Source organism: Lonchura striata, chromosome 6 (assembly GCF_046129695.1).
Source record: "Lonchura striata isolate bLonStr1 chromosome 6, bLonStr1.mat, whole genome shotgun sequence".
NCBI classification, from domain to species: domain Eukaryota; kingdom Metazoa; phylum Chordata; class Aves; order Passeriformes; family Estrildidae; genus Lonchura; species Lonchura striata.
This window is the reverse complement of record NC_134608.1, coordinates 54,328,300-54,340,880: the sequence shown is the minus strand read 5'-3', so window position 1 is coordinate 54,340,880 and position 12,581 is coordinate 54,328,300. Positions and strand designations below refer to the sequence as shown.

The window sequence follows — 12,581 nt, the reverse complement described above, 5'->3', positions numbered from 1 at the left end:
ACCTGGTATTGATTTGCCACCTGGAAAGGAAGGAACGAGCTGCTGATGCAGGGAATTTTGGGGTCATGTGCATTTGTTCTGTGGCACACCTGATCATCCATGGTGTTCACCCCGTCGGGGCCCAGTGCATCGATGGCTTGGTTGATCAGATCCGTCCTCCCGCAGTTCAGCATTCGGAAGCCCAGATCCTGCTGGAATTTCTCAGTAGCAGCTTTAGCATCCAGTCTCCGGAAGGAGCTGAAGCAGCATTCAGGTCTGTGAAAGACAAAAGAATTCCTAGATGGTGCCCGTACCATTAGGAAAAAAAAATATATATATATGGATCCTTAGTCTTTGCTGGGCAAAAAAATATCAAAAAATTTTAAAAGTATGAAGTAAAAATAAAATTTAGGCAGGGAACACCCTCAATGCTTTTCCAGCAACTCAATTGGAGGAAGTGTTTAACGTTTCTGCGAGGATCTAGTAAATCCTTATCCTTTAGTTGACTCTCAGGACAACTTTTATGTCATCTGGAAGGAAAGGAGCCCAGGAATTACTGTAAATCCTCTGGCTGGCTGCTCAGACTCTTCTGAATTCCAGACCTGGAAATGTGTCTCCTTCACTGAAGGATCACTTCCCAACTGGAGGCTGGTAATGGGAGCTCAGCCCTTTGATGTTATTTTGGGGTGAATGCCTTCCACAGTACCCGCCTGGTTTCCAGCACAGGCTCTTGAGCAAACTCTCAGTGAGCGAGATATCAACCTGCCAAGTTCCTCTGATAAATGAGATGCTTTCAGCACAGCCATCCTCCTCTGGAGAGCCTGGACAGCCTGCCAGAGGAACAGGCCACTCATCACCTCACATGGAAGATTCAGGATGATTCTCATACAAAATCCTACCATAATCTTTTTCTAACTGGTATTACAATTTACAGTGTCAGCTAGAATAAGATGTAATTACATAATAGTCAGAAGAAAGAGAAAAGAAGAATTAGTTAAAAAAAAAGAAATAAAATTATTAAATTTGAAATCCAGTGAACCTCAGAAAAACAGGTTTTCGAAGGGATGGAACTTGCCTTTGCACATTGTTCCCATCCCACCAAGCAAGCCAGGAATAAACAAATAAATTAAAAAATTAAACAAAAAAACCAGTTTCAAGACCTTCTTTCTCCCTTAACATGCTGGATATAAAATGACTGCTTTAAAGGCTCAAATAATGCAATCTGGAATAGATTTTTTTTTTTTTTTTGCTAGTTTAGATCTTTCATTCAAGCTATCTTAAAAAGCAAGGAATAATCTTGCAATTAAGTCTGAGGCACATAAAGACCCCAAACCCAAATACCTGTATTTCATATTTAACTTTCAGAAAGACAAAAAAATCTTTCTGCCCTAGCTGCAGAGTTTGGCCAAAGTTCCTTTATCTCTGAAGTAGCAGAAGGTTAACATGCATCGCTTGTGCAGCACAACCAGATCTGGCTTCTGGGAAATTTCGTGGAAGTATGACCCTGAAATTAGCTCACTTGGTTGGAGCACAGTGATACTACTTAAGAGTGGGACTTGAAGATCCTTGTGGGTCCCTTCCAGCTAGGAATATTCTGTGCCTGAGCACCAGCAGCTCCCACCTGTGGCCCACCGGGCTGGGCTGTGGCAGTTCCAGCAGTGGAGGGACTGGAAAGAGCTGCAGCCCACAGAGGGGACTTTCTGAGTTTGTCATCTCTTTAGGAGCAGCAAGAGGTACTGTCCATTAATATTGTCCATTTTTGTGCTGGTGATTGACCAGCATGAACCCACCACACAAACTTACGGCTGGGAAATCTCAACTTGCCAAACCAAAACCACTACAGGAAAGTTTTAAGAAGCTCCAAGGACCAGAGGAGCTTCCCAAAGCTTAAGCCCACGTACTTGAGCTGGCGTGGCTCGCAGTCCAGCCCCGGGAGGAGCAGCCTGGCCGTCTGCCTGATGTCATCGCTGTCCACGGTCAGGCTGCGCCGGTGCTCGGCGTAGGTGATGGCCACCCGCATCCACTCCATCAGCGGCGGCAGCAGCATGAAGGGGCTGTGAAGGGAGGGGAGAAATCCATCATGGAACAAGGGCTGAGCCTGGAGGACACTTGGTGGGCTCCTGGGTGCGCAAGGGGGAGCCTGGCACAGATAAATCCCACCTGAGGAAGGAAACTGGACTGGAAGGTCACAGCCATGGGAAGGAGCTGCTCAGGCTTGGTCACCCAGTTTATGTAATAGCTGTGTTATTCTAAATAATCCATAGAATTATTTAGTATTTATTATTATTGTTATTATTATTAGGCTCCTCCACTAGGAACACTAAAAATATCCTTGCCTGTTTGCAACTTCGAACCTTGCTAATTCAGCCCTGCCTCCATTAATCTTTACATTACTACTATCTCCATGGCTTTTTGCATTTTGCATTTCTAATGCAGAGCTCAATTTTGCTCATCTGATCCTCAGTTTTGCCCCCCACCCCGAGCCTACAGACCACAGAAATGCTGGAACAATGAGGTTTTACTCAATATTAAGGGCTGCAAGGCAAAAAAGGAATATAAATAAGTTAATAGCAGCAGCACCAGTTCGTGATGAGCCCCCCTTATTCCTGCTGTAAGAATGAACACAGACAGCACTGAAATTACACATTAATGTATAGTTACCATGATACTCTCATACACAACATATCCAGCCTCTCAATATACAGCCAGACTGATCTATTTTGCTTGATTTTTCCCCAGGGATACCTGCCACCCCAGTGGAAGGCTTGGAAGTGCCAGCTGTCATGAAAACACCTCTCCCATTCCTAGTAATGACTTCATTAATGCTGTGGAAAAAGGTGGGGGGGAAAAAAGGAAAAAAAAAAAAAAGGCGCCTGTCCCATTTAACCATTCAAAAGAAAAGAACTGAGGGGAGAAAGGATCAGTTCCTTTACAAAGTTCAGACAGGAAAATATATATATGAGGTAATATGAACTGATTTGGGCATTAATGAAAGCAGCTGAAGCCATGAAAGGCATTTTCAAAGCTGTGCCTGCGTACATGTGCGAGAGCAGAAGAGTGAGCTGCACCAATCCCGTTAGAAAGCATTTATTCATAATGGGATTTACAAGCAGAACTCCCTTTATCAGGACTTTGAACACCCTTCAGGCTGCAATAACTCCACTCTGTAAAAATATGTGCTGTTCCAATTTTCCCAGTTGCGAGGTGCACCCTGAAACGCTGCCATTATCACTCTACAAACACACCCACTATTTTCCCCTCTTCTCCTTCGCTTCCTTTTCTTCTGAGTTGTGAAACAGCATCTACAAAACCAAAGGTGTTTTAAGCACCGGATCCTGGATTGCCCAGGGCCAGGGTATTTTTAACAGGACATTGACTTTCTTTCCTGTTACCAGTTTACCTTTCTGTCAAAAAATCAGAATATCAGGGTTGCTACAATCACCACTTTGAAAAACACCCAGCAGCTCATCCTTCCCCAGACTTTCTGAAAGGGATGGGATGAATCATTCCAGCTCATCCAATTCAGAGCTGATCGACCTCCTTAAGGGAAGAGCAGGAATTGTCCACAGGCATTTGGGAGATGCCTTTCAGCAAATTCACTGCTCCAGAGAATTTCAACTCTTATCCGGCCTGGAAAAGAGCCATTCACACTTTTTGAATGCAGGTAACTTAAGACAGGAGCCAAAATAATTATTTATCTTTTCTATGTACTCTGCAGAGCCTCTAGCATGGGATTCAAAGTTCCACAGAGGTGGTGAGGGCAGGGAGGTAGGCCAGGGAGGCTAAAAGCACCAAAATTAAATTATATTTAGATTGGAAATGCTCAGGAGCACTAGAAAAGCTCATCTTACAAGAGATTCCATCTGCCACCTTTTGTAAACAAGGATTTAGACCACATCCCAGCTTCCATGACACTCCCATGGTGGGAACACTGCTGGGCAGGGAACTTGATCAAACCCTGGTGACTGACTCAGGGCTCTGGGCAGCCAGAACCTCTGGTCAGCCAGCAGCAAATGCCACGGAGTCTGCACCAGAAATAACACCTATCCTGAAGGAATTTCCACTCTGCAAAAGATCCACATGTGCCAGGGTTATAAATGGCTTCCACACAAGCAGACCTTGGATGTGGAAAACTTGCTTTGGGAGGAATGGCGAGAAGAAAGATTTTCCCCTCACCCCCCGCTTCTGTTCCTTTTTTAATCTCAACAGATTTTTTTCCAAAGGCTTTAAAAGTGACAGCTCAGACTGCCTGATTCTCCTTGTGTCCAAAGGGAAGCAGACTTTGGAATGCAAAAAGCAGTATCAGGAAGGACGTTCTCATCCTGCTGTCCTGATTTTCCAAACCCCACCACTGGCACTGCTATGCAAATTGGATAAATCGTTATTATCCATTATTCTATTGAGGGTCACTATAATGGCTTAAATTGCTATTTTGCTGAAAAAACCGTTTCTCTGCAAAATTTCTAGGTTGAGGTTTGCCTTTTTACTCCTTCCCCCTGCTTTTATGCAACTATTTCCTTTCTCTCAACTTGGCCAGGCTCTGGCAACAGTTTTATCTTCCTTTGCTCACTGACACTCCACCAGATAAGCAGCATTATCCCAGGACTGAAGCAGAAAGAAGAGCTGCAGTTCAGCTGAATGAAACACCAATGCTGGGTCACGCCGCACTAAGAAAATAAATGAAATTACTCATTTCCTAGAAAATAAAATGCCATTTTCAACCCTGTGGCCCTTAACCTGGGCATCCATCTGCCCCCAAGGAATCACTGATCATTTCACAGTCTGCAGGAAGGGAAGGGGAGAAACCTTCATGGAAAATTAACTGGGAGATGCTTCGAGCTAAAGAATTAATTTCTGTCTCTGTGCTCCTGCCTGTGCCATGTTCTGCCCGGTGCCATTTTCCTCTGGTCTTACTGACATTTTAGAAGCATTTGGCAGCTCATTAAATTCCACACATGAAGTGATCCAGCCTTGGGAAGCTGTCATATTCCAGCAGCATTTCGCTGGGGACACAGACCCTCAGATTTCTTGGAAGTGCAATGTCACTATGGTTTCTTCCAGTTTTTTTGCCATAAGCTGTCTTGCAGTGACGCCAGTGTGAACTGGGAGTTGCACAGGACTGGAAATGTGCACAGGACTGGGAAGTGGAACAGGAACTGCTCCTCTTCTGTAAACCTTGTGAAGGATCACATTGATGCCCCATACTGTCACGTGCTGTCAATATTCCACCCATAAATTCTCTGAAATTCCCTCCATCTGGAATTGGACAGCTGCTCCATTCCCGAGGGGATCACCTTGGAGCTGGGTGAGAGTGCTCTGAGAAAAAACACACTTTATTATGGGCTTCCTCCTTCCTTTGAGCTAAACCACTTAGTTTTATTTAGAAATAGCCAAGGAGACCAAGCAGGATTTGGCAGAGAATTTACAGCAAGCTTTAGGATAACTTTTTCCTGGAAAAGGTACCTTAATTAGAATGGCTTTGGACATGACTGGCATGTGGAGAGCACATGTAGCATCTTGAGGAGAAGCTGTGGGATCAGACTTTCAGGCATATCCATCACAAAGAAATCATTCCCCAGAGTGGGATCTTCTGAGGATTTCTAGGATCACTGGGATCAAGATATTTTTGGCAAAAGGAAATTAATTGTATGTAAAAAGGACAGCACTCCAGGGGAGTTAGAAAATCACATGATCCTTCCTCAGCTTTGAGCACCTGCTAACTCAGGTGAAGACAGTGGGTTTTCCCAGAAAAAACAGCCATTCTATCACATTCCTTCCCCCTGTCTGTGCCCCCAGGAGGATCCAGTGACAAAACTGCTGAGAAATCACAGACTCATAGAGTGGTTTGGGGTGGGAAAAGCTCATCTTGTTCCAACCCCCCTGCCATGGGCAGGGACACCTTCCACTAGCCCAGGCTGCTCAGAGGCCCCTCCAACCTGGAGGGAAAAAGGAGGAATAAAACATTTTCCCTGCTGCCCCACCTCTTCTCTGCTGTTTTTATTTTGCCTTCTGCTCTGCTAGAGCAAAACAAAGCAAGAGCCAATGGTGACAGCAACAGCAAGAAAGAAAAACCTTGTTCTTCTAAACAAGGCTCGCATTCTTCTAAAGCAGGAAAGAAAACATTGTCCTAATGGAAGCAGGTGGGAATGGCAAAAATTCACCTCCCTCCTGGCTGCCTGAGCCACACAGGCACAGTCTCCCATCCTGCCTGTCCCCAGGCCTTCTAAATGGTCTGAGTGAACTAAAGCACGTGGAAATCTCACAGTATTTATGGTCAGAGTGGGGTAGCCCATGGTAACCCCTCATATCTGACTTACAGGAACTATACAGAGGCTCCTGGGGAGAAGAATCCCAAATCTTTAAAGATCAGTGCGGGGTTTTGCAAGGGACTAAAAAATAAAAAGGAAAGGTTTTCAGTGCAGTGAGCTAATGTTTGAGTTTACTGCTGGAATCAAACACTGTGGCTCAAAGTTACTCAGATGGAAAAACCCCAAGGATGGCAACAGAGTCAAAAAGAAATCAGAGTGAAGTCTCATTACTAGGAGAAGGGAAAGGATTCTGAGGCAAGACAGAGTATCCAAAACTCAAACCATGGCACACTGATGTGGAAAACATGGCATATTTACAATTTGGATTCCCAAACATGAAAACCCCTCTTCTCAAGCAGCAGGGATAAAAAATATATCTCAGAGTATGTAATTATATGTGAATAGAATAACAACAGAGATGTTGTTTTAGAAGAAACACAAAATTGTTGCTCCAAAATACAATCAGCTTCAGACAGGAGCTATTCCTCACAGATTTAAAAGTATTTTACAAAATTTCAAGAACTTCCCACATTTACAGAAGAAAATAATAGGAATTACCATGCTGGGCCCTATTCAAGGATCATCTCAACATGTGCAACATGTTTCAAGGCAGACAGTCCAGATCCTTACAGAAAAGGAAGAAGAAATTTAATCACACCCAACTGACCCCAAAAAGTGTCCTTCTGACTTCCCTTAAAACAATGCCTAGTTCACATCTCAGAAGTTAAGAGTTCTCAAATTTTAGTGCATCGTTATCAAGTTACTAAGACCTTGGCTTGGCTATGCCACGAGTTTAGAGAGTTATCCTGCAGTCAGACACTAATGGAATGAAAGACATCTGGTTAATATTATATTTATTTGGATCCTTTCTCCACTGAATCTGCCTTCAGAGTTTCCTTTTAATATAGACAATATAAAATTGTACAGGAGTAGTTTAAATCTAGAACTGGCAGCTCTGATCCTTCTTCCCACAGACAAAAATAACACCTTTTCTGTCCTTTGCAAACCACACTTAAAAATAAGGTGCAGCATCAGACAGGTTTTACTTCATGTTGCTACAAATCAAAGAAAAAACTAAATTTGAGTTCATTTAAAAAAAGTAACATGAAGTGATCACTGGGAACTCACTATGAAACTTAAAAAGAACTCTCAAGTCTATGGTTTATTTATTGTAATCACATTTTACAAACTTTACCAACAGGAAAAAGATTTCATTTTCAGGCTGGAGACAATCACTGGTGCTGCTCTGGAATGTGCCATGTGTCTCATTAGAAAAACATATTTGCAACATCTGCAAAGCTGAGGCAGGAGGAAGGTTTCTAGAGAGGCAGAAAATAATGAAAACCAACTTAAAATGTATACAGTTGTTGTTAAGAGGGAGATAAATATACATGATAGTTTAACTATGACAATATGGTCACAGTTATGGGGTCAAGCATGTGACAGATTTCCATCTGTCCCCCCAGCCCCACACGGAGCTGTTGGAGCCTGGATGGACACAGAGGAAATGCAGAGGAAAACACCAATCCTCCTCCTCCCGCTGCTGCTCCCAACTCCTCAGTGCCCTAAAAACTCTTTGCAAGGTAAAAACTACAGCAAACAATGAGGGGGATGAACTGTGTGTGGACCTAACTGCAGTCCTGACCTCAGTTAATACGGCGTGAGTCCAGTGGAGGCCATGGAAATGCTCTGAGGTCCGGAGCAGCCGTCTCTGGAGCCCGGCTGGCAGAGCTGGGATTGCTCAGCCTGGACAAGAGAAGGCTCCAGGGAAACCTCAGGGAATACATAAAGGGGCTCCAGCAGAGCTGGAGAGGGACTTGGGACAAGGGCCTGGATTGACAGGACATGGGAATGGCTTCCCATCACGAGAGGGAAGGAATTCTTCCCTCTGAGGGTGGGGAGGCCCTGGAACAGATTCCCAGAGAAGCTGTGGCTGCCCCACCCCTGGAAGTGTCCAAGGCCAGGCTGGACAGGGTTTGGAACAACCTGGGATAGTGGAAGGTGTCCCTGCCCATGGCAATGGGGATCACTTTTAAGGCCCCTTCTAACCCAAACCATTCCATCATCCTGATTCCATGATTATTCCATCAGTGGCTCTAACCAAAACATCTGCATCAGACCCAAGCCTTTCCCAACCCTTACAAAAAGGTGACTGCCCTGGTTTGCAAGCACAAACCACCTTCCAGACAAGATCCAACCAGTCCAACATGTGGAGTCCTGGTACCCAGGACCCACCCCGAGCAATCTGACCCAGGAAAACCTTGCCATGCCTGACAATTCCAGCAGCAAAGGAAAAACTGGAACGTTTTGGAGCAGGACAGGAGCACAATTTACATGCATGAAAGGAATGAGCCTGTAGCAGCAGGTTAGGTGATAGTCAGAGATAAACGTGGGCAGAGAACCGAAGTGGGGTGTCTGCTATTCTTGGATCAGCCTTGATCCTGTGGGCAGAAAAACCAAGCAGTAACTCCTACGGTGCATTCCAGCAGCTACATTGGCAAACTAACAAAAACAAAACCAAACCAAACCAAATCAGAACCAAAACAAAACAACAACAACAAAAAAATCCCATGCTATCTGCAAGCAGATTTACCAGGGGTCAGCTGGTTCTTCACCACCCACAGCCCAGACTCCCCCTTCCCCAATATTTTTTTGCCCATTACACATAATTCCCAACAGCAGGAGCAGGATTGAGATAGCAGCCCTTTTAGTTATGACTTCAATCTGATTTGCCAACATGCATATGTTAAAAGCATATGCTGGCTCTGGAGCCAAACCCAAGCTGCCAGATTCAATCACTGAGTTGGTTTTCAGGGCCCAGTTGTAAAATCCTGACACGGAGCGTTGCCACGCTAATGAAAACTGCCCGGAGCTCCCCAGTTAAAGCTGTGTGAGCAAAGAGCCAGGAAGAGAAATGTTTTTTTCTGCAGTTCTGGAATACTGAGAGCTGTTCAATTAATTATGGCTGGAAAAGTTTGTTCACTTAAACAAAGACAATTCTTACCAAAGCAAAAGGGTTTTCACAATAAATAGGGAAAAGTTTCCCATTTACATCCCAACACAAGCCAAAACCTAATTAGTGCTTCAAATAAGACATTTTAAAACACAGAATACTGGTATCTAGAGGCAAAACATTTCAAGGTCAAAAAGATGATTCTAAGATGCTTCTTTCCCTTTCAGGACTAAGAAAAAGCTGATGAAACTCCTGTTTTTCTATTGACTTGACTGATGTGACATTCCTGTGCCATGTCACACTCCTGTGAGCAGGGACATTGAGTGTCGTCAGTCACCCCAGGGCTGATGTCAATGCTTTCTTCATGAAAATCCAAGGAATCTTTTGGCTTGTCACTTTCCTAGAGTCTGAGATGTTCCAGGAATTAATTTAGCATGAAGGCACTAAGAATACACCAACACATGCGGGTTTGCAACTCTCTTAGGTAAAATAATGCAATGTGTGCTCTAAAATCAGGTACCCACTCCACCCAAAAATGTAACTTAAGAGTCCATTTGCTTAAATAAAGGGTATTCAAAGCCCATGGACTGTAGCATTTGTGAATGAATGGACAGCACTTTTCTAATAGTGTCACTGAAGACACAAAATCTGCCATTAATCAAAGTTCAGAAAGAGAAGTAACATGACTGCTGGATCAAATAAATGCCAGTGTGGTGTTTTTAAAGTTTTTAAATTATTATTTTGCAGGAAGACATCAGTCTGTCTTAATGGCAAACTGCTCGATGAACACATTTCACCTAAATCTTCAAGGAGCTTCTGCTCTGCTCTTCAGTTCTTGTCTTAAAACACCAAAGAGTTGCTGTGCAGAATGAAGATAAAGTTCCAGCGGTGAATGAATTTGTTTCTGCTTTTTACTGAAAAGAAGAGAGTTCCATGTTTGCATTTTGCCTTAAAAAACTGAATAAATAGTGTCATGTAATGTTACAGATATGAGAAATGCAAGCAACAGAAGTGTCCTGAATTTAAAGAAAACAACTGTTGCAATGATGTCTTTCTATGCCAGACAAGAAATAATGTTGTTCTTCCATTTTGTGTTTAAGGCTTTGAAATCTCCTAATTTCAAACTCTTCTTATGGTCCTATCTCTGGAATTTGTATGTTCCTATCAATGGGCATCATCACTGAACCTAAACAGCACTGGGAATGGCAGACACAACAGCTTAACTCTGGGATTCTGGTAGGTGGATTTAATTGGCCAAGCTCAAATTCTTTTTGTTTTCAAATATCCTAAATTTAGAGCATGCATGCACTACATTTCAACATTTGGAGCTTCTCAGCAGATGCCACAAATTCCAGCTATTAAGTCTGCTCTTAGTGCCAGCAGTGCTGCTGAGCAGCCTCTTGCTTTGCCTGCCTATAGTGTATTAACTTCTACTGAATCTCAAATGACAGTAATTAAAATTATTCAATTACCTCAATATATGGATGCAGGAGATCTTTCAGCAGGTCACAGCTTGGCCTAACCAAGAGCAATGCTGACAGGACACATGGAAGAAAAACTCTCCCCTGACACCCTCACGACACTGTGGTCAAATACCAGCACAAACAGGAGGCCAGAGGCATAACCAATGTCCTCCTACAAGGTAACTTGTCAAATTACCAAAGTCTTATATCTATTTCTCATGGACTGTGAACTACAGAGTTGCAGATTTTATGCCCAGATGGCAAATGCCTGACTAAGACACCAGCAATATTTGTTTACACCCCGACACCTGCAGCACAGGGAGATGAAAAAACTCAACTGTCACTCAAGTCTCCACTTCAAGTTATCTGCTACCCCATCTCTCTCTTTCTGAAAAGCCACACTTAAATAGTCTCATATTAATAGATTAGATAAACATTCTATTAGGGATAAGAGAATGAAGTTTTTTTAATGCTCAGATAAAACTTGTTCTTGCAACAGGCCCAACCTGGTTCATGCTGACCATGGTAGAGGGAGCAGCTCTGTCCTTCCTACAAGAACATGGAGGAATTTCAAGCTCCAGCTGCTCTCTCAGCTAACGACTAAAATGAAAAAACAATAATTTTTGTTTCTAATGCCAAATGGCAAGGACTTTTTTTTTTCTCAGCTCCATTAAAATGCTGCTGCCTAAAAGCAAATCACAGACCACAGCAGCATCAATGATAGGATAAAAATGACATGAGCCTATTCTAACACCACTGCACTCAATGTGCACAATTATTCTTTTCAGCTTGTTGAGGAAAATATCAGCATTCTAAAATTCTGCTCTACACTTGAGTACCTGTTGCTTTAATAAACTGTTCTCTCAGCATCCAATGCTCTGCATCTCAAACACAAAGAAAGAGTAATCGATAAAATGTTTACAACACATGGGACACCTTTCTTCCCAGGGTTTCCACCTCAAAAGAACCATGAAGGAAGCTGGGACAAATTGTGCTCTCAGATTAAGCCACTTATCTTTAGGTGTCTTGAGTGTCTGAGCACAGACAGTTTAGCAGCCCAAAAGTAGCCCCAGAGTATGTTAATTAAACTATTGTAACTTCTTGTACAAGGAAGAACGGGATGCCCAGATGGAAAGTCACTTAAGGCACATATGTTTCTGTGATATTCCACTGCACCAGCTCTTCAGAGAGATACTTCCTGAAGAATTTGGCAGCCCCAACAGGGAACTGAGCACTGGCTACCTGGCACAGTGCAGAGCTGACAGAGGGAACTTTTAATCACCCAGTCTGGCTGCTGGGAGCAGGATAATTACAAGCAGCTAAGTTCTGAGCAGGTTATGTTAGCCCTGTTATAATTTCATGCTAACATGCTCCTGTTCCTCTCAGACCATCTTCTGGAACTGCATCACAGACAACTCATCCTTTCCCACTGAAAATGTCCCCAGTTCTGCAGCACCTGTCCAAGAAGAGCGCCCTGTTTCTCCAGAAAGATCTTTTCCATTTCTGAACAAAACCAAAGGGGTGAGGAATTGTTAACTGAATTCCTTCCCTCAGCAGGGAGTTTTCCAGCAAGCCTAGGAATAAAACCTTCCAGCTTCTGCCTGCCCCTTCTATTCTCGAGACATTGTTGACAGACTTTCCAATCCCTGGAAGAGAGACCTGCAGGTACAAACTCTCCAGTGGAACTCAAGTTGCCAGTGGTTTGACTCCAGGCTGGAAATGCTCCTTCCAGCAGCATCACCAGCAAAGCACAGCCTGGTCCCTCCTCTCTCAGCAAACACGTTAGACCAGCACCCATGGGATCAACCCCAAGTGCTTCAGCCCCAGAAGACTCTGAACCCAGGGCTGAATCAGCTCAGACATGCAGCTCATTTGAAT

The 12,581-nt window shown here is 43.6% G+C and overlaps 1 protein-coding gene across 1 annotated transcript in view; it reads right to left on the bottom strand.

The window, feature by feature from the left end:
• The window catches only part of ABTB2 (ankyrin repeat and BTB domain containing 2), a 111,331-nt gene that overhangs the window by 14,640 nt on the left and 84,110 nt on the right, over positions 1-12,581 (bottom strand). Inside the window, exons 4-5 of the mRNA XM_021555913.2 lie at positions 1,881-2,033; positions 90-255 (exon numbers count right to left, since the gene is read on the bottom strand). Of these exons, the coding sequence (XP_021411588.1) occupies positions 90-255; positions 1,881-2,033 (319 nt within the window). The remainder of the gene's footprint in view (positions 1-89; positions 256-1,880; positions 2,034-12,581) is intronic.